This window comes from Macrotis lagotis, chromosome 2 (genome assembly GCF_037893015.1).
Source record: "Macrotis lagotis isolate mMagLag1 chromosome 2, bilby.v1.9.chrom.fasta, whole genome shotgun sequence".
NCBI classification, from domain to species: domain Eukaryota; kingdom Metazoa; phylum Chordata; class Mammalia; order Peramelemorphia; family Peramelidae; genus Macrotis; species Macrotis lagotis.
This window is the reverse complement of record NC_133659.1, coordinates 326,337,818-326,361,134: the sequence shown is the minus strand read 5'-3', so window position 1 is coordinate 326,361,134 and position 23,317 is coordinate 326,337,818. Positions and strand designations below refer to the sequence as shown.

The 23,317-nt window shown below is 39.2% G+C and overlaps 1 protein-coding gene across 1 annotated transcript in view; it reads left to right on the top strand.

The window, feature by feature from the left end:
• LOC141515327 (xylosyl- and glucuronyltransferase LARGE1) overlaps positions 1-23,317 on the top strand; it is a 234,973-nt gene that overhangs the window by 148,367 nt on the left and 63,289 nt on the right. Inside the window, exon 5 of the mRNA XM_074226785.1 lies at positions 22,137-22,292. Coding sequence (XP_074082886.1) covers positions 22,137-22,292 — 156 coding nt within the window. The remainder of the gene's footprint in view (positions 1-22,136; positions 22,293-23,317) is intronic.

Genomic DNA, 23,317 nt, shown 5'->3' with positions numbered 1-23,317 from the left:
TGGCTTCCTCATACCCTTGACTGAAAGCTAACAAAGCTAAATGGAAAGAAATAAGAGATTGTAGAAATGATGTAAAGAGAAGGTGGAATTTTCATCATTAGAAATGGAAAGTTAAAGGGCTTGGTAGCATCATCACATCTCATAGGAACTTGAAAAGAAAAGAATTTTGGATTTTGAGTCAGTGGTCTTGAATTCAAATCCCACATCTGCTCCTGCCAAAATTGTGTGTCTCTTTCCCATTCATAAATTTCTTTTCCCTGTTCTGTAAAAAGAGAGGGTTAGACTAGGGAAGTTCTTTTTTTTTTTAGTTTATTATTTTTATTTTTCAAATAAGATTTTTTTAAAATTGATCTTTTCCTCCCACTATCCCCCCTTTTTCATTGAGCAAAATTTAAAAAGGAAAATAAAAATAAATCCTAACAATACAGAGATACATGGTTGAGTAAAACAAATTCCAATGTTAGCCATATCTATCTAGTAATGTAAGACTTTTTCTGCTTAAGTTCATCTTCCTTCTTATGACTTAGCATAGATTACATAGATCAGAAATCAGCCGTTCTTTGACCTTTTTTTGGTTTTGTTTTGGGATGTGTTTGTGTCTATGTCTTTATCTATGTCTATGTAATATGTTGTTCTCTTAGCTCTGCTCACTCTTCTCTTCATTAGTTCATAGAGGTCTTCCTCCTTTTATCTTAAGATTAGAACTAGGTTATTGCTCAGATACTTTCCAAATCCTATAATCTTTTATTACTTTTTTGGAAGACCCTAGATCATACAAATGTTTACCAAAATCATTGGAGAAATTATTTTTATTTTTTAATTTTTGTAAAGCAGTGGGGCTAAATGACTTGCCCATGGTCACACAGCTAAGTATTGAGTGTCTGAGGCTGGATTTAAACACAGGTCTATCTGACTCCAGGACTAGTGCTCTATCCACTGAGCCACCTAACTGCCCTGAGAAACTACTTTCACTGGGCTTCTTACTGAGGCAAGAAATCAGACCAGAATGGACGTTTAGAAAAACATTCAAAAGAACTGGAAAGATTTCATTTGAAGAAAAGATTTGGCAGAACTTGATAGCTTTCTGTGAATATACCAAGGACTGTTACATGAAGGAGGAATGTATCCCATATTCTTTTTGACCCCCCCCCCCATGGCCATGGTGTGTCATAATGGGACTTTATTTTGTATGGTTTAAATAGGACTAGATAGAGCACTGGATTCAGGAAAACCTGAGTCCAAATATGGCCTCAGACACTAGCTGGTGACTTTGGACAATTCACTTAACCATTGCCACAAAGAGTTAGACATGACCAAAAGTGACAAACAACAGTTTATGTAACTTGGCAACTCACTTAACCCTATTTTTTCTCAGTTTCCTCTTCTACAAAATGAGTTGGAGAAAGAAATGACAAACCCAAAAAGCATCTCTCTGCCAAAACTCCAAATAGAGTCAAAAGAGTCAGATACAACTGTAATGACTGAACAACAGTAGATTAAATGGACTCTGAGGTCCATTCCAACCTTAAAATTCTGTGATTTGCTCAAAAATGAAGCCACAATCCATATAAAAATTGCTGTATTCTCTTATAGCCAATCAATGGTATCTCCTTTAAAGGAGCCAATAATCTTAGGTTTGGAAATTGTTTTAAGATACTAATATTTATATATCTTTTGAGGAAGATGATAAGACATGTGATTTGTCATAGTCAACGAGACTGCAATGAAAAATGAGGCAAGGAAACCCACTGGAGAGTAGGCCATGAGAGTGATGAATTGGGAGTTTCATTTGGAGAACATTAGGAAAGACTTGAAGTGGAGAGTAGTTCTGATTGAAGAGATCAAAAATCCAGCTTGTCCTCCCAGGTGTATTTCTATTTTCCTTGGGCCTAATAAAAACCATTTCTTTAAGCCTAGGAGGCTGTGACTTCAATTTATTTCATTTTTGATGTCCTTAGGAGAGCTCCAAGGATTCCATCATCTGGCCAAGGCTATGACCAGACAACTGAAGAAGGCTCATGGTTTGGCATAAGAATGGTGCCTCCTGATAGAGCAGCAAATCTCTCTTATATGACTACTCTCTAATTCTAGTCACTCAGTCAGCAGTCACCAAGCCCTTACCATAGGCTGACCACTGGCTTAAGACCTCAGAGTCCAGTAAGAAGTGTTCTCAGAGCAGAGTTCTCAAACTCTTATGCAAATAAAACTCCAAGCTTTCGGTCTTGGCCAGCAATAAGGAGAGGTATCCTGCATGAGAGGAACAGAGCAAACATGTAATAAGCACCTTCTCTGGACCAGACTGTGGCAAATATTTTTGCTGGTATTATTTCATATCAATGTTGAATGAGGAAGGGAATTAGATAATACTATTGCCATCCTCTTCCTGATCCTAACAATCTGATGTATTACATCCAGTGCCATTAGCCTTGTTTAAGGAAGAAGACTGACAAATTAGAGCACTGCTAGCAAAGGGCAACTAGTATGGTAAAGAGTCTCAAGTTTATGATATCTAAGGACTCATTCCAGTAATTGGGTACATTTACCCTGAAAAAAAAAATGAAGAAAGATAAGGGAGTGCATAACAGCTATCTTTATGCATTTTAAGGATTGTCTTGCATTGGCAGTTACTAGACTTGTCTTACCTGGCCCTCAAGGTAGAAGTAGGAGTTAGGAATGGGATTGTCAGAGATGTAGAGTTGAGTTTGATATAAGAAAAAAAAACTGAAAAAAACTACCTACTTTCTCATAGTTAAATGAACTGCCTTGGAAAGTGAGAGTTCCTCTGCTTAAGGTCTTCCAAGTTGGAATTCACTTGTGAATTTTTGAGAGGGAATTCTTGTTCATGCTTGGGTTTATGCTAGTAGTATCTCTTCCCACTTAAGGATCCTGTGGTCTTGATCCTTTGTTTATAAGCCCTTTTTAAAGTCTTAGGATCTAATCTTTGTTGTTCCATGTTCTACCTTCCCTCACCAGACCATTCACACAACAAGTAAGACTGGATTTGAACTCAGGAAGATGAGTATTTCTCTTTCTAGGTCAGATATTCTATGCATTATAGTGCCACCCAGCTGTCCTACAGCAAATTAGATGTAAAATTATTAACTCTTCTCTGCCCAGGCATTATTCCTAAGGTGAATTCCTGCTTTCAGGTCTCCTCCCCTCTTTGTGGTTATAACCACATAATGTTCACTCTTATATGATTGCCCCTCCCTCTTCAATATTTTTGGGTTTGTGTGTGTATGTGGGTGTATGTGAATTTCCTGCATCTTTGCCAAGAACACCTTAGTGTAATGATCCCTTTATATTTTTCCCTATTTTATCTACCTTATCCATCCCTGATGGGGGTACTGTATTGAGTCTAGGTGATACACTGATTAAAGCACTCTGGTAAGAGGAACTAACTTCAAATCTTTGCTTTTCTTTGTACTCTCTGTGTGACCTCTTCTCTGCTCGTTGGTCACTTCATTTAGTAAATAACTCAGTTGAACAAGATGAATTCTAAGGTCCCTTCTAGCTCTAAAACTTTGCTTCTATGCTCCTAGGCTATCCCTCACAGATTTTAGGCATACGTGCTTAGCATTACTGATTCTTATCATGTAGCTTCTGGCCAAGAATTCCTCCGATCTGAGTTCAGAATGGTCAGCACTCAGCCCGAGGACAGCTCCTTGATAGATCTATCTTTAAATAGTCAGAACTAGGGGTCTAGAAAAACATGAATTCTAGGCTAGGAAATCAAAAAGTCAAGAGGAGCCTCTGGTTCAGCTTTAACATCTTCTGTCTGGGATTAGATAGGCTGTAGTAACAGAAAGGGAGCAATCTGGGAGCACAATCCCTGTAATTAGACAGATTTGTGACAGGAGAACAAAATGGATATGATAATAATCATAGCCCATGTTCATATAAAACTGTACAATTTACCAACTGCTTTTCCCATAACAATTCCTTGAAACAGATAGAATAAATATAATTCTTACCATTTTACCAATGAGGTAACTGATATTTGAGGATGTTAGTCACATAGTCACTTCTTATAGATATAGTTAGTAAATGTCAGAGCTAAGAATCAAACACAGAACTCCAAAGTCTTCTTTTCCCTGCACAATATTACAGTGAGTCTGAGATTTAGATAAGGAGACTTGAACCAGGCAGAAGGGGATGGAGAGAGAATGAATTCTAAGTCAGCAGTCTGTTGTCAATACATGGGGATCCAAATTGGACTGGTTCTGTGGCTGGAGGAGGGGAATAGAATATGGTACATTATGCATTCAAGGGGTTCCACAACAGGGTTATGATGGTTGACTTGGGGGTGGAAGCTCACTGAATGAAACCCCCATCTTATGCATACTGCTGTGTTTGGACAGATTAAACTTAATGAGTATGTCTTAAGGACTGAAGAAAAAAATCATCTCAATTCACCCCAAGTGGATTGAGTACCCCTCTTAAAAGGATAACATCTTAGTATGTAGAAATGAAAACAATCCTAAAAACACTCTAGTACAGTCACCTCATCTTAAAGATGAAGAAACTGAAATCCAAAGAAGTGACTTGCATGTTGTGTAGGTAGAAAGACCTTCTGAGTCAGGAGTAAACTGAGTTCAGATCTTGCTGTCATCATTTACAATAGCTGTGTGGCCCTGGGTAAGTCACTTACCAACCCTAATCTTTCTGACCCTCAATATCCTTCACTATTAATTTGAAATAATAAAGCTTGTAGCATCTATATCCCATAGAAGGTGAGAGGAGGATATGTGATAGTAGGTAGAAAGCCCTTTTCAAACTTCAGAGATATTAGTGAGAGAAATACACACATGTAATAAATATAAATTTTATGTATTATTACCATAACATGATATACATAAATATATTTATTTATTGAATATGTTTATGTATATATGTACTTAGATTTATATGAATTTTTATGTAAACTGATATAAATAAAAATATGTGTTATATAAATGTCTGTCATAATTATTGTATCATTATAACTTCATCACTATCATCACCAAAGGTAATATAATTAATAGGTTGTACAGCTGGGATTGGAATTCAGATCTTCTGTCTTCAAATACTGTATTCCTTCCACTCTAACATACTCCCCATGTCAGAGAAGATAGGCCAAAGCCAAAGACATAAACTGACCCAAAAGATATTTGGACTGGTAAATAAAGTAGGGACCAATTTACTAGAATATCAGAAATCTCAGTTGGACTCGATCCTAAATGTATTTCAGTTCAGCAAGCATGAAGCACCTAATATGCCTCACACCCTGTGGTAGTTAGTGATCAAACATTTATTAATTGCCTATATTGTGCCAGACTCTATGCTAAGCATTGGGGGGGGAGCAAGTTACTGCCCTCAAGGAACTTCCATTCTAATGGAGGAGATGACAGGAAAAGAAGTGTTTCCATATAACATAGTTACTGTGTAAATGAATGATAGTCTAAGAGTTAAGGCAGCAGCAGAGAGAAATGGGTCAAGATAACACCTCCCACAGCAAGTCAGATTTGTCCTGACTCTTGAAATAAGTTAGGGGAACTAAGAGGCAGAGGGGAGGAGGGCAGAAAATACTTAAAATTGGGTCCAACTATCTCAAACAGAGTTTGAGGAGAGTCCCCATATGTGAGCAAAAACAAATGAACCACAGAAAATATATCATCACATTTGGGAAGGAAGGAAAGTATCAGAAGACTACAAAGTAGAAAGGAACCAGGTTTTAAATGTGAAAAAGAATTTATATTTTATTGTGGAACTAAGGAGGGAGCCACTGGAATCTTATCGAGTAGAAGTGAAGAAATCATTGGCCCTAAAAATTGCTATAGCTTCTGTGGGAGTCCATAGGGTTACAAATTAAAAATGAAAACCATTCCCTGCCCAGGAGAAACTAATGGACTACTGAAACATATATGTAAATATTGAAAAAATATGTAAACAGTTAAGAAAATTCAGGATACTTTGGGGTGGCATTAGACCCTAATATTTAGGGGACATCATGAAAGGCCTTCAGAAAGACATAACTCCTGGGATGCTCCTTGATTCTAAGATGCAGATATGGGGAAAGATATTCAGTTCAAGGATTCTAGGATACAGATGAGAGGAAGGGACATCCAATCTAGGGACTGCAAGATCCAGTTCACGCCTGTGAAAATTTATGGTATAAGGGGGCGGCTAGGTGGTGTAGTGGATAAAGCACCGGCCCTGGAGTCAGGAGTACCTGGGTTCAAATCCAGTCTCAGACACTTAATATTTTCTTAGCTGTGTGACCTTGGACAAGTCACTTAACCCCGTTGCCTTGCCATAACAAAATGAAAAAAGTTACAGAGGTAAATGGTGGATTATCAAGTTCTGGAATTTGTCCAAAGTGTTGAGTATATGAAGAAAAATAATGTAGAATAAGCAAGGAAATCTCAAATGAGACCATATTGTGAAAGGGCTTTAAATGCCAAGCTTCAAAGTCTGTATTTTATCCCAATGGGAAGCCATTGATGGTTCTTGGTTGGACTGGCTGGGTCAGAAGCATGCTTTATTTTTTTAAGGGTTTTTTTTTTTTACAAGGCAATGGGGTTAAGTGGCTTGCCCAAGGCTACACAGCTAGGTCATTATTAAGTGTCTGAGGCCGGATTGGAACTCAGGTCCTCCTGACTCCAGGGCTGGTGCTCTATCCACTGTGCCACCTAGCTTCCCCTTGAACCCCTAATTTCAAAGCCAGCATTGTTAGAGTTACCACTCTAACAATAGCAGATAGAGAGTTGGCCTTGGAGTAAGGAAGACCTAGCTTGGAGGAAGTAGGACCTTCAAGTCCTGCCCTAGACACAACCTAACTATGCATCTGTATCTTTGGAACAAACACCCGCATGAATGAGACCACAGACTCACTGGAATATTTAAGATGAATATGGAAAATGAATTGGAAACAGGGGAGACTGGAGGCAGGTAGATTGATATGGAAGTTATGGTAGTGGTCCAGAGAGAGGTGATGAAGACCTGAAGTAGAATTGTAGCTGGGAGAGTTGCACTGGGAGACTGACATAAGAGATGCAGGGGGACGAGGATCAGCAATAATCAAATGTGGAAGAAGAAGAAGAAGAAGAGGGAAGAGACCAGGTTGACTCTGACCTTACTAACCTGGGTGTTTGAAATGACTGACCTCCATTGAGTCCCTCTGTGACCTTGGTCTTGACCCTTAACTTAGGCTCTCTTGTCCACCCCCCTGAACACCAAGATCATGCACCTTTAGAAGAGCACAATGCTGGTTCTTTTTTTTTTTTTGCAAGGCAAACGGGGTTAAGTGTCTTGCCCGAGGCCGCACAGCTAGGTAATTATTAAGTGTCTGAGACTGGATGTGAACCCAGGTCCTCCTGACTCCAGGGCTGGTGCTTTATCCACTACGCCACCTAGCCGCCCTCAATGCTGATTCTTTAGGTAAAGTTAATGAAGTGCTTTGAGTCCATTGGCAAGGGGCAACAGATGAGCCATTCCTGGCCCTTTCCTATAACCTTTGTTCTGGCATTCGTGAGGGAACCACATAGGGACAGGGATCAATGAAGATTATTACTGTGTTTCCACTCCTTCCTTCCTTTCCTGCTGTAGATGCTCTGCTGGGAATTCTTCACACATAATAGAATCCAGTTCAAATTGATTTTTTTTTCCATTTTAAAGCAACAACAACCCAAAGCTTTAAACATGATAAATGATATCAGATGTGGTTTGGTTCCTCTCCCCGGGCCATGCATGGTGCCTCCCTGCCCTTAGCCATGACAAGGGCATTCATTTTCTGCATTGCTGTTCTTCCCTTTGTGGCCCCCGGAAAATAACAGCAGCCAGGACGTTCCGGCTGATCTAGCAAGAGGTGATGGAACAGGCCACCGATTCATGCAGTAACCTCTGAGTGTACACACTCCAGGCAAGAAGATGGGAGGTTTGGATGCTTTGGGTTGTTTTCTTCTACCTTCTTGGGTAATGAGGCATTCTTGTTTGGGAACAAATTCCAATTATGGCTAGACTAAGTAAATAGCGACAGCAGCGCCAGTGAAAGAAGGTAATGGGTTATGGGGGCCTAGACAGTGAACTGTGGCTCCAATGAGTGCTCCTTGCAATGTGCTTGGGCTGCCTCTCAAGGACATAGTTTCTATTTACATAGCTACAGTCTGGCAATTGTCGGCAAGTGGAAAGGAGGTGGGAGGATTCATGGAATCACTAAATCTCAGAAGGAAAGGGCAGAGTCAGAGGATTGGAGAGTCAGAAGAAGCCTCAGGAGCCATCCAGTCCAAGCACCAACAGATTGGAATTCTCGGTATGACATACTGAACTAGTGCTTATCTAGCTTCGATTTGAAGTACTCCCTAGGGAAGATGTGGCTTTCCTTGTGGGCCTGGGTTCTTACAGAATATGTATCCCCTAGGACAATCTTATGTACAGGCTGAGAGGCAAGATGTCTGAAATCTCTAGCCCAGAAAACATCCAAAGTAAGGAAATCACAATGATCAGTATACCTCAGTCATTACTATATGAAACCCTATTCCATGTGCTTGGGAATACCAGTGGCAAAAATCCTGGGAACCCAGCAGTTAGGGGATCCATGTCTTTGATAAATTGATTCTTTTGTTCTGAAAATATAAAATAAAACTTCCTTTCATTTTTTTAAAGATTTTATTTATTTGAGTTTTACAATTTTTCCCCTAATCTTACTTCCCTCCCCCACCCCCCACCCCCACAGAAGGCAATTTGCCAGTCTTTAGGTTGTTTCCATGGTATACACCTTTTGCTTTTTTAAATAAAACTAATAATGATAATAATAGTCATAATAAATAGCTAGCATTTATAGGGGGCAGTTAGGTGATAGAGTGCTGAGTGTGGAGTGGGAAGATTCATTTTTGTGAGTCCTAATCTAGCCTCAGGCACTTACTTTTTATGCAACCCAGGACAAGTCACTGAATCCTGTCTGCCTTATAGATTTTTGTAGATTTTTTTCCATCTTGAAACAGCAACATCTTTTCCAAGAAAATTCCAAATGGGATTCTAAAGAGTTGAACACAACTGAAAAACAATTAACAATAGAATGTTTATATGGAACTTAACTAAGTTTCAAAAAAGTGTTTTTCAAATATCTCATTTGATCATCACAGTGACCCTGAGGAGGTATTTATACACATTCTTGTGTGTATCCATATAAGCATGTATATGTGTTGTATACACATATGTATTGTGTTTATATGTATGGATATGTACATGGGCATGTGTATATATATCATGTATGAGTTTTGTATAAATATATATGCATATATAGTTCCCAGAAAACTGAGGCAGCCAGAGGTTAAGTGACTTGCTCAGTCATACAATAAGCTTCCTGACTCCAAGTCTGGCATTATCTCTACTGTGCGCCCCTAGTAATATTTATTATAAAATTATGACAACTTTTCCAGTCTGCTTATACTTTTCTCCCCTACAAATACTCTATGATCTAGTGACATTGGCTTACATGTTAAACATCACATATGAGATGTCACCTCTCAAGCTGATGCCTGTTCCCTGATGGGCCCTTATGTCTGGGATGCTCTTGCTCCTCACTTCCATCACTTGACTTCCCTTAGAGGCTCAGCCCAGCTATCTTCTTCTCCTAGAGCTCTTGCCTTATCATCTCTCCAAATAGCTAGGACTTTCCCTCTAAGATTCCTTCCTACTTTCATTACACATAACATACAGAGAATCTTATGGGTACAGAATTGTTTGTATGCTTAGAATGGGAGCTCCTTGAGGGCAGAGACTATTTTTTTGTCTCTATAACTTCATCACTTAGTACAAGTACTGTGACACAGCCAGGGTTTGTTTTTATTGATGATAATGAAAAGGGTAATAATCTTCCATGACTCCAAGGCAAAGATGAGCATCAGTGAGAGCAGAAGAAGAAAATTGGCCCAGAAAGCCTATTTTCAGAGTAAGAAATGAAAGAAGAATTGTGTATGACACAGAAGCTTTAAGCCTCCGCATCTTGAGTATTTTCTTTAAGAAAAAAATAATTAAGAGGCACTAACTGTGACAAATACAAAACAATATTCCCCTATAATGATCTGAATTCTATCTTAACTGAAAGAAATAGATGCATTATGTGTATGGGACTCCTTTATGAATTAATTGCCAATGTGTAGTCAGTCCACTGAGTTATTAAAGTCTCAAATTAACCCCAAAATAAAAGAAAATGGAAAATATTATACCATTCACATTAAAAAACAGCACTGACTTGATATTTCAATGAGTTGTTGACCACAAAAAGGGAAGTGCAGCTCACAGGATAGAAAGCTGACCTCAGAGCTTGAAAGCAATGAGTGCATACCCTGTCGCTGATACACACGGGCTACATGGGCTTTAAGAATTCTCTTAACCTCTAAGTGACAAATCAACTCTCTAAGAGAGTAATTGCTGGTAAGAGGTGAGTTTTCTTCTCCAGGAACTCTCAATGTTGATGCAATATCAGGTCTAGCCAATTTCTTTTTCTCCCATCCTCCAAAAATAAAGATGCCAAAAATGAAAATTAAATGAAGAAAATTATATTGATACTGATTGAAAAAATGATATAAATCAATGGCCTCAATAAAGAGGTCATAAGGACCTTGAAACCTCCTTATAAACACAATCTATTTGCCAAACAGAGCAATATGGCAGCCAAGGGCAACAGTTAAGAGTGTTGTTAAAAGGGTTGCTTAAATAAGATAGGGATGAATGGTGAAAGATGATGAGTATCATCCCATTAAATAGTTAGAAACAGTATAAAGGAAAGAAAAGGGAAACCTTAGTGAGAGACCCAACTAAGTGTCATCATCCAGGGGGCATTTAAGGATAAAATTGCAAACAAATAAAAGATGGAAAAAAATCTATAAAATATTTTCACCATCAAGGACACTGGAATCACCCCATTCAAACTCTAACATGATCATCCCAGGTGTCACAGTCTTTTAAAAAAGAACAACTGGTCCAGATTACATATATGCAGACTAATAGTCTTGAAGCACTGTAGTTTTCGAGATGATATGGGACCGGTTTTCAAGGTATCAGAAAGAGACAAGAAGCTAAAGGTGTGGAAAGAATCTCAAATAATAATGTGCCTGAGCAAATACCAGTAACTACCAAGACTTGCTTCTACTTTTCCCATCTGTGTACCATTTTTCTTAGAATAAGAATGTTTTTAGAATTTGTAGAATAAACTACATACATCTACAGCAAGGGAGTTCTTGATGCAGTTATTAAAAGAGAAAGGGATGGATAAATTTTAGTAAGCCATATTCCACAAGAGACCCAGTCTTGGTCATCAAACATTTTTAGAGAAATTGAAGTCACACTTTGCTTTCTATTTATTACCCCCAAAAAAGTATTTGAAGGGGCAGCTAGGTGGCTCAGTGAATAGAGCACCAGCCCTGGAGTCAGGAGTACCTGAGTTCAAATCTGGCCTCAGACACTTAATAATTACCTAGCTGTGTGGCCTTGGGCAAGCCACTTAACCCCATTGCCTTGCAAAAAAAAAAAAAAAAAAACACATTAGATCCAGTAGAATAAAATGCTTAAAAATTGACCTATGCCAAAATTATGCATGATTTCTTTAAAGATAAGTAAAAGATAGCCTTGTTCAATGATCCTCTGATCCCTAATGCCAAACAGCATATGAAACAGAGAGACCTGCTCACCAAAGGTATTCATCACTGTCAGAAAGGAAATCCAACATCAAGTCCAAGGCCAAGGCATTATCTCTAGTGAAGATTAAGGTCCTCCAAACGTTCCTCTATGTTAGAGGTGATTAAAGGAAATATAGACTATAAAAGATGTTTAGAAAAATAAAGGTAAATGAATAAAAGATAGGAAATTAGATGAATGGATGAATAGATAACTAAATAAATTTCTTGAAAAGGTACTGCATAAGGCAATTTTTTTTTCTGGAATTGAACAGCAATTGGAGAAGTGATTGTATCAGTTATCATAAATTGTGAACTTCTCTTGGTGATCCCAACCTTTGACCCATAATACATAATGTTTTATCATCAATTTTTTTTTCTGATGATGTTGTAGGACTTCCAAGATGTGAAATGGTACAGTCTCCAAAAAATTTAAGTTTGGGACCACTAAAAGAGCAATGGAAAGACTCACAATGGGAATAAAAAGGCTGTAACACATTTCAAATGAGTAATGGCACAGACACAGTGGAGTCAGAAGTGTCATCAAGACTACTCATGATCTAAAAAACGAACTAGTTACATGGCAAGAGAAAGTGATAAACAATGGACAATTGGCATGTTGTAGTAGAATTCCTCACAGTATCAAGTGAATGCAAAGAAATCCTCCTATCCCCTACTCTTAGCATGTCAGAAAGACCCCCAGTTGTCAACTTAATAGTAACAGTCAACTTAAGTCAACCAACACAAATTTTTTAATACTTTGTTCCAGGCACTATGGTTAGTATGGGGGGCTACACAGAACAATCAAAAATAGTTCCTGCCCTCAAGGAGTTTCCATTCTAATATTAGAAACAAACCTGAAAATAGCTAGGTTTATGTAGGATATATAAAGATTCAATGGAAATTAACCTCAGAGGGGAAACCACTCTAGAATATGGGGGAATGGTGGGATGCTGAGAAGTGGTTCCTGCATAAAAAGGGATTTGAAATTAGTCATAAAGGAAGCTGGGGAAACAAAGCAGTCTAGCATAGATGACTGAATCATAAAGGTAATATCCACATTAATGAAATAAAAAATCCTATGGAATATCAGAATACTAAAGTATTAATTAAAAATCATAACAGTATTGTCTTTCCATGTGGCATTGGCACTCTTTTCTATTAATCTCCTGTTATCTCTTCACATTTCCATCTCTCATACTTGCACTTTAAAAACTGTGAGGTTGTCGGAGAGCTCCTGGTACAGATACAGTGATTGTTTGCCTTTACACTCTTTGTACTTTTCCTTTTCATCAGAATCATCCTTCATTGCTTTGCAACAACTTAATCCTTGAAATTCCACCAACCTTTCTGAAGCAATTCTGTAGCAGCAGAGAAGTTTTGGAGAATATTTCCATCACACTCTCAAGTCTTTTTGTTGTTGTTTTGGGTTGTTGCTTTGTTTTTTGGGATTTTTTTGCGAGGCAGTGGGGTTGAATGACTTACCCAAGGTCATAGCTAGGTAATTATTAAATGTCTGAGATCAAATTTGAACTCAGGTCCTCCTGACTTCAGGGCTCTATCCACTGCCACCCAGCTGCCCCACACTCTTCAGCCTTCTTTTAGAGATGCAAGGAAAATAAGCTTATTAAATTTTTTTAATGTCATCACAGAGCCATTTCAGGATGAGAATAGAAGAGGGGAGAATGTTGAAGAGGGCATAAGGTCAGTCAAACTGAGGGACCTAGAAAAATCTTGGATCACTTCATTATGAGACATCAAATCATCAGATATTTCTGAACCATTCCTGAAAGAGAAATGAGCAGGATCATATAGGCTCAGAGAGATACATTTAAAGGTGGAAGGAACTTTAGAGGCCAGCACCCTCATTTTAAAGGTGAGGAATATAAGACCCAAAGAAGTTAATTCACCTAGAGTCATATAGTTAGTAACTGAGGTGGGATTCAAATCCAGGTATTCCTTGACTTTGTCTGGAACTCAATTCATTATTCCCTCTTCTTCACAGGGAAAAAGATGTTTATCTTAACCTTCCAAACAATTAGTTCACAAAATCAAGAAAACAACTGAGTGGCTGAAAACCAAGTCCATGGGTACCCTCAGGACTGTTTTCTGACTTGGGGCTATTTCCCAAATAGTCCCTGAATCCCAGTGACTTAGAGAAGATTGACCCATCTCAACTCATTGGCTTTTACTTAGAGGCTGTCCCTGTCACATCTCTGGATTTTGATGGACAAGAATAGGTACCCAGGATGCTTCAGAAGAAGCCCCAGCTTCCACTTAGCCAGCCTTGCAGTCATGTTATTAGGCTTCTTTTCTGACTTTGAAAGGCTTTTCCTCCAGTGCTCTTGATGAGGTTAAAGAGTTTCTCTCTTTTTTTCCCTGTCTTTTTAATCACATTAATATCATATGACATCCTATCAAGCTGGATAATATTTAACTTTCGGAGACACTAATCAATTCCATTCAACTGTCCCTGGCTCATTTCAGGCAGACTCAAAGTCTGTACATTCACCATGGCCAAACAGACCTCTTAGATCCAATCAGGTCACATCTTAGAGGTTCAGGATGCTTATTAGCTTGAGAAAAGCATACCCTCATCCCTCTGATGGCCACGTCCAGAAAGGCCAAAAACCTTCTTTAAGAAGAAGGCTGACAGGGGCGGCTAGGTGGCATAGTGGATAGAGCACCGGCCCTGGAGTCAGGAGGACCGGGATTCAAACCCAGCCTCAAACATTTAATAATGACCTAGCTGTGTGGCCTTGGGCAAGCCACTTAACCCCATTGCCTTGCGGAAAAAAAAATCTTAAAAAAAAAAAAGGTTGACACAGTACATAGGAATCAAGATCAGAGATTCAAAAAAAGGGTTCTTAAAAATCATTGCATTCAACCCTATCATCTTTCAACCGAAGAATCTGAGCCTGAGAGGCTAAGGGACTTGTCTAGGGTAACAAAAATGATTACTATACAAGGAAGGATCTGAAATCAGGTAAAGCCCAGCACTCTATATTTACTGTGCCACCTATGGCAAATGGTTTGCCCAAGGTCACATAGCTAGTCAGTCAGTGGGAGACCAACAGCAATGTAATTAGAATTGGGAGGATCTGTATTTAAATCCTTCCCTATACAGTTATAAACTGTGTGACCCTGGGCAAATCACTTAACCTCTCTCTTCACTTTCAGATAGACTCAGTGACCTCTAAGGTACCTCCCAGTTCTAAACTGATGATCATATGATCATATAAACTTGTTCCCATTGAATATGATGTCTCACATGCTCATCCCAGATAACATATATCATTTTGAAGGTCAACAAAATGCTTTCTTCATAGCAACACTGTAAGGTTGCTAATGCAAATATTATGAGGTTTTCACAAATAACCAGACAGGCTAGTAATACCTAAAGCAGTAAGCTTCTATTTATTTAGATGACTTATTTATTCATTCTTTCTTTCATTTATTCATTTTTTAATCTGTGATATCAGTATTGAAAATTCCTGCTAAGGAGCTCCCTCAACTAAGGCAGGTTGGCACCTTCTATGCAATTTATAGTCTAAGTTACTAAGAGATTAAAAGCTTTGCCCAACATCACACAGGTAGCATGTTTCAGAGACAAGGCTTAAACCTAAGCCTTCCTGATTCCAAGACCAACTCCCATCCACTAAGGCATATTACATCTAATTATAATGTGCTTAAGTAATTTGGGGAAAGGCTCAAGATTGAAATGAGATACCAGAGACCAAGGACAATAGTCGGATGAAAGGGGGCAGCTAGGTGGCTCAGTGAATAGAGCACCAGCCGTGGAGTCAGGAGGACCTGAGTTCAAATCAGGCCTCAGACACTTAACTATTACCTAGCTGTGTGGCCTTGGGCAAGCCACTTAACCCCATTGCCTTGCAAAAACTTAAAAAATAAATAGGAGTGTGAAAGTGGGGTTAGGCAGGGTTAAATGAGGGAAGGCATAGGAAAGATGTTAGTTAATGAAATTTGGGGATTTCCAAAGCCTAAGGTGTATTTTCTTCAGGTCATTCCAGAAAGGTGATGCAGTTCAATGGTGGTCATTCAGAAATACCATCCCCAGATTTGGCCTACCCTGCCCTGCTCCTGCTTTTCTTATATGTTAAGATCCCTGGGTCTTTCTTGTTCAACTTTCCTCAACTAATCATGATCTTTTCATGAAGATGGTGTACTAATCCTCCCCTCAATTCAGCCCTCTTAGGATGGAGTCCTCATTATGAATGAATAAGTGTCTAGGACAAGAGCTCTTTTTTGTAACATGAACCTTTTTGTCAGTCCTATGAAACCTATGAGCCCCCTTTTTAGGAAAATTATTTGTAAAGATATAAAATAAAACATATGGAATTACACCTATCATATCAAATCATATTATATTGAAATGCAGTTATTAAAATATAAAATTCTATCCAAATGCCCTGTGTATCATTCACTAAAAACTGAAAGAAACTGCAAAGGATAGCTAATCTAAAGTTTTTATATACAGATGAGGAAACTGAGGTTTGGGGAGTTAAAGTCACTTCCCCACAATCACAAAGGCAGAAAGAACCAAAGAGAGAATTTGAATTCAGATCATCTGAGTCCAGAATCAGCATTCTTTCCACTGTTTTACACTCTTACCTGCCTGATTTTGAGCCAAAAATTTCTTCCTATCACTTTGGCCCATTTCTTGCTCAACCTTTCAGATCATTGCCTTTGTATTTGAAGACAGGGATGGTGTCCACCCCAATTCCAACCTACTTGTGTTTTCTTCTCTAGGTTAAACCTCACCAGATTTTAAAAAATAAATTAGTGCCCTTGGTTTTTCCTTCTACAGCAAAAGTGTCTGTAGATCACTCAGCAGTCTAGTTGCCCTCCTCAGAATGTGCCCTAGATTATCAACTTGGCTCCTAAAATGTAGTGCCCAGAGCTGCTGCCATCTTCTAGAAGGGGGTCTTACTCTTAGAAAATATGGAATGCCTTTCAGCATCCTTCGATACAGTGGAAATCCAAGAGTATAGACTGAGATTGCATTTACTTCTTGTCTTCCATTCTTAGGTTATTGCAGAACACTTTACCCAAGTCAGATCATTTAACTTCTGGTTGTGTACCTTCCCTCCTTCAAAGGAGAGTAGAGAACAAAGAGCTTGACCTACTCATTAGGGAAGTGAGACTCTCATTCTCAGGTTTGTTTGATCAGAATGACCCTAATTTAGACAATCCTGTAATATGGAACAGGACAAACTAAGGAGATGTTGACCAGACTAAAAATAGAGCCTGAGAAAGGAATGCAGATGTTCTCTTTGGCATCTCTCCACTGACCCAGACCCAGAGCAGGACTCTTCCCACAGATTGCTTGGGGAAATGTGAAATGAGAACTCCTGAGATGAGAGGTCGGGAGTTTAGAGTACATTCAATTCAGCCATATTGGTCGGTTGGTTGTTGTCCTCCATTCTTCATTCTCAAAGAGGTCCATAATGACATCACTTTGGATGACTGATCTGACCAGTTCAAGGTTAGATGGCTTTACCATAGGGCAGGCACACAACTTCCACATGAACATTTGGAGCATAGATGTCTCGATGTTTATTAAGAATTTGCTGCATGACAGGCACCATTGGATGCCACCAACAAGATCCAGGGATCTTCAAGGGGTTTATGATCTACAGCATATCAACAGCTTCATTTGTGAGTGATAATTTGAGGAGGAAGGGAAGAGAGCACAATACCAATAGGTATTTACCTTTAGGAGGTAGCATGGTGTAATGAACCTCAAAAGAAACAAAATCACCAGATCTGAAGAGACCTCTGTAGTCATCCCCACTACTGCATTCTAAATTGGGATTCTCTATATAGGGAAAGGGCTTGCATCTCAAGTAAGGGGTCCAGGATAAAAACCCCAGGTTTGGTGCTTTCTAGTGACAATCATTAAGCTCTCTGGTCTCAGGCAGAAGAGAGGGTGGGATTAAATGATCCCTAAGGTCCCTTTCAGCTCTAAAATCTCTATCCCTATCTATTTGTCCCTTTCTCTCTGTGCCTCAGTTTCTTCCACAAAAAGGAAAGGGAGAAGTGCCTGAATGGCCTAAGCCCCTTCATCTCAATTCTAAGACTGACTCTATTTGTGGAAAATATTTTGCAAATGTATTCTGTTCTCACAGGCAATGCCAGTGAAGGTCACAAGAGTCATCTCTTTCCCTAAATTGTTCCAAGTGTCTAAAAGTTCTAAAAGCTACTGAATATATTTAGTTTCCTTATCTATAAAATGACAGCCATTGTCCTGCTTTCCAGAGACCATAGGATTATAGTTTTGGAGTCAGAAGGGATCTTAGTGAACTTCTAGTCCAATTCTTTCATTTTTTTTTTATTTTTTATTTTTTTAGGTTTTTGCAAGGCAAATGAGGTTAAGTGGCTTGCCCAAGGCCACACAGCTAGGTAATTACTAAGTGTCTGAGACTGGATTTGAACCCAGGTACTCCTGACTCCAAGGCCAGTGCTTTATCCACTGCACCACCTAGCTGCCCCCAAATTCTTTCATTTTAAAGAGGAAACCGAGGCACAGTGAAGCAAAGTTTCTTGCTTTAGGTCAAAGAGTTGTGATTTTATTCCAGGTCTTCCTGACTGCAAGTGAAGGGTTCTATCACTAAATATTCAGGCATATTCATTTGCAACCTCTCTGAATTTACCAGGAATGCTATTGTGGCTTCTTCTTCCACTAGCCTCTGATCCCCTTTCCCAGGTTCTATTTCTTCTTATGAAATATGTTTCAATCTGGAACCTATTCCTTTGAATACCCTCCCACAAGTACAGGATCCCAAACACCCTAGACAGGAACCTGATCTCCCCATTGCCTGTCCCACCCTGCTCCCTGTACTTTAACCTGAGAATCCCACCCCCACCCAAGCATGTCTTCCTAAGTTGGTGTTTGTGGCTCTTGGTTTGGGGAGACCAAGGCTGTGGAATGTGGTTTGCAGCAGCCCCTTCTGCTGCTGCTTCAGCACTTGGCCAGCACCCACCCCTGGAGCAGAGATGTGATCCGGCTGGCTGTGAATGACATTCTGTCCATAAGTAATTATTTTAATGGATGTTACCCAACCTCTGTGAGCCCTGACTGAGAAGTGCTCCCAGGAGGTTTCTTTTGTTCCTTCTCCTCTTTAGAAGGCACAAGAGAAATCCCTCCAAAAATCTTTATATTTAATTGTAATTTTCTTTTCCAAAATAAACACCTTGACATTCCCTCATCCTAAGGCTAGGTGGTTGTTCAATGCCTGGAGCGGGACTTGAGCTGGGTCCTCCTGGCCCCAGGGCTGGTGCTCTGTCCTCTGTGCCACTATCCCATAACACTTTTGAGGAAGGAAAAAGTGAAAGGAGAGAGAGAGAATAAAATAAATGGGAGTGGGAAGGAATGGATGGAGGAAAACACAATTAGTAATTGCAACTGTGGGGAAAAAATATGGAAGCAACTTCTCTGATGCATATAGAATAAAGAATGCAATCCATCCCAGAGACAGAACTGGTGGAATTCAAAGTTTTTCCTATTTGGGGGGAGGAGGATTATGTTTACTATTACAACAAGACTATTTTAGTGATGTGTAAATAATTAAATAAAAATAAATTAATTTTTAAAAAAAAAGAAAAATTGTTTCCTAACACTGAATTCTGGGAGGATTTATTCTGCAATTCCTGGTGTCAAGGATTTGGAGTATTATATGGACAGTAGCAAGTCAATGAAATATTTGTTTAGTGGAATGAGCTTTGGACTGTCGGCCAAGAGATCCAGGTTTAAACCTTGACCTGTAAATCACTCTTGGGTGACAAGATAATTCACTAGAACTTTCAGAGCCTCAGTTTCTCCACTGGCAAACTAGGGATAGTAGTAGTATTTATTGTATCTCCCTCTAATGATTATTTTGAGGAAAACTGTCCATTTTAAATGATCTTTAGAAATGTGAACTAAACTTGTAATTATGATGATCAGTCAGACAATCAACTGACATGTAATAAAGGCTTATTTACTTTATTCATGGTGGATCCCATGCTGGGCATGGTGCTCCCTAATGAGGATCCAAGGAATGGTAGAGAGGATGATGGATCTTGCTCTGGAAGCAGGGGATCAATATTCAAACCGCATCTTTACATGATCTTGGGCAGGTTTCTTAGCCTCACTGGACCTCAGTTTTCTAATCTGTTAAATGAGGTGAGCTGGACTCCATAGCCTCTGACGTTTTTTCCAGCTCTTTCTTAGTGGTCCTATGCTTATTCCAATGCTAAATTTATGGTATCTGGGCCAGGAAGTGTTTTCCAAGGCCTAGAGAGTAGAACAGAATGTAATGCAATGGAGAGATGCTGAACTCAATGTTAGGGAGTCTGGTTTCTGACCTTTGGAAAATAACCATTCTTTTCAGTGACACATTTTACCCATCCATAAAAGAAGAGGATTTAACTGCTTGATCCCTGAGTTCTCCTTGATCCCTAATATTCCAGTATTCTGGATATTTTAGGGATTAACAATTTACTTATTCAAACTTCCCCCTTTTAGTTTCTCCTTGTTCTCACACTTTCTCTTACCCATTTCTCCCAAATTCTCCTCTCTAGAACTCAACATACCCTGTAGAGCTACCTAGGAGTATGATGGGGGGGGGGGGCTAGGTGGCACAGTGGATAGAGCATGGGTCCTGGAGTCAGGAGGACCTAAATTCAAATCCGACCTCAGACACTTAATAGTTACCTAGCTGTTGTGTGGCCTTGGGCAAGCCACTTAACCCCATTGCCTTGCAAAAACCTTAAAAAAAAAGTATGATGGATATGGGGCTCCCCAGGCAAACTCCCCATGAGTTGTATTTTCTCAGAAAACCCAGTACTTGTTCTTCATGATTTCTGATGCAAGCTTTTGCAACCTTTATTAAAAGTCATCTTGATGAAAAGCATCATTCTGCATGAAGTGTGTTTGGGTGGATGTCACCTATACCCATGGGCCTGTTTTGCCACCTTTATCTTACACATAAAAAAAGAAACCCTAAGAATCACACATCATTATTTGCACCTTATCTCCCTCATTAGACTGTGACCACTTTTTTATTTCTCTCCCCATCTCTTAGCCCAGAGCTTTATACATAATGAGTGCTTAATCAGTGTTTGTGTGTCACTCATTCTTTCATTTGTCAGAGGGCAGACCTGACCTAAGATTTTTCTGATTCCAAGGCTGCCTCCCTATCTATTAGCCCATAACTGCCACTATACATTTGAATGATTAATTTCAATGCATAATGTATTAGAACAATTCATTGGTCATTCCTTCAAAGTCTTGTATGGAAGACAGTACGGACATTCTTATTCACTTTCCCACTTCTATGATCATAATTAATATTCATTCCTTTCTTCCAGGCCTCCATTTTTTTGCTGTGCATTGTTTTGTAAAAATCCCTTCAGATTTTCCTGTATCCCTTCAACCTTGCAATTTTAATTGCATTATAATATTTGATTATGTAAATATACTACCTTTCTTGGTTGGGCTATACCATCTTGTCTTGTTGATCATCTAGGGTATTTTCAGTTATTTGAGGGCATATAATATGACATATGTGTTCCCCTTGAAAGCTTATTTGCACCCCCTTTATGAGTGGACAAAAAAGAATTCATTCACTGAGGGCATCTCTCACTCTATTTGCAGGAATCCCTCATCTTTTGGTATCTCTATGTCTCCTTGTCAGGCTACCATAAAGTTCCCTTCTCCTAGAATAGAAATAACAACACAGAACTAGTATTATATAATGCTGTTAAAACATGCAAAGTGTTTGATAAATATCCTTTTTGTGTCACCACATTGCAAGATGGGTGCTGAAGAAGACAGAGTTGAAGTCACTCCCCAGGGACAAGGAGTCCTAGCTAACTTTAAAAATCCAACTCAAATCTCAGTATTTTCCTTAATAAAGTCCTTTCAGATCACTCCTAGTTCTTTTGGATGCAGCTTTCCTCCTCAGATTTTGCTCCCTATATCAGTACCTCACTTCTCATGAATCTGGGATTTCAGTGATGCAGATAGCATCTCACAAGGAGGTTTCCCTACCAATGCCAATGGATCCTTTCTTTTCAATTGATCTTTGACAGTTCACATTGACCAAGGTTACACAACCACTGTGTGTGTGTGTGTGTGTGTGTGTGTGTGTGTGTGTGAGAGAGAGAGAGAGAGAGAGATAGAGAGAGAGAATTTGAGGTTTCCTGATACCAAGACCAGCTACCTAGCCACTACACCACCTTGTGTCAATGGATCATGACTTATGTTGACTTTGTAGCTTTTCTCCTTATCTAAATTGAAAGCTTCTTTGAGAATAGGAATCACATCACCTACTTCATTGTCCTTAAGAGATATCACAAAAGTACCAAATATCCAATAAATACTCTTTGGTCAATGAAAAAGGCCAAAGATGGTGGCTGGGGTCCGTGAGGAGACTGCTCATATGACAAGGTTTTTTTTGATTTCCCCCCTCCCAGGTGATCCATTGGAACTCCCCAAAGAAACTCCGTGTGAAGAACAAACATGTGGAGTTCTTCCGAAACCTGTATCTGACATTTCTAGAGTATGATGGGAATCTGCTGAGGCGTGAGCTCTTTGGTTGTCCCAGTGAGGCTGATGTCAACAGTGAAAACGTAAGTGAGGCTGGCAAAGGTCATTTTCCTTCCCAAGCACTTGAGAAACCAAACTGAAACAAAGATGAATTCAGGTCTATGTTTAAGAAAGAGAAAGAAAGAAAAAAGAAAGCACTTCCTAATAATGACCCATATCCCAAAGTAAAATGAGCTGCCTTGAGAGGAAGCAGAGTCCTCTCTTCTCAGGTATATGGAAGAGGTTCAGAGTGTATTGGCAGATGACTTCAGAGGTCCCTTCCAACTCTAACATTTTATGATGCAAAGAAGCTGGAGAGACAGATTACATTTTAAATTTAAAAGGGCAGTGACAAAAATGCTCAATTTGTTTGCATTCCTTTCTGACTTTTTTCCTCTTTGCATTTTTAATGAACTATTTCATTGACACTATTTTTTGCATAGCTCACATTACCCTCTAAACTAGTATTCCCTCCTGATTCTATAAAGAGGATTTGGGTGGGGTGGGGGTTGGGGGAAGTGGAGAGGAGATATAATCAGAGTGAAGTGATTTGCTCAGATCACATAGCTAGTAAGTGTCTGAGGTTGGACTTGAACTCTGGTCTTCCTTACTCCTGGGCCTGGTGCTCTATCCACTGTACCACCTAGATGTCCCCTCTCTTTTTAACACATATCTATTCTCCAGTAAAATAAATCAAACAGTGGCCCTTCTAGTCTAATAGTACCTATCAAATTCTTCATCTCCAGTCCATTATCTCTCTCCAAAAGGTGCAAAGTCTGTTTGAGCCTCAGCCTTTTGAAATCCCCATCCTACACTGCCTTGATCAGCATTTTGGGGTCTTTGAAAATGAGTTTTCTTCAGCTTTTGTAGTAAACATCACATCAATTATTCTCCCCATCCTGTTCACTTTACTCAGTTTCATTTGTAAAAATCATCCCTTCTTTTTCTGATATATCTATAATTTCTTTTGGTACAATAATCTTCCATTCTCTCACATAGGATAGTCTGTCCAGTTGTTCCCCAACTAATGGGCACCTCTTTTGTTTCATGTTTTTTGCTATACTAGAAA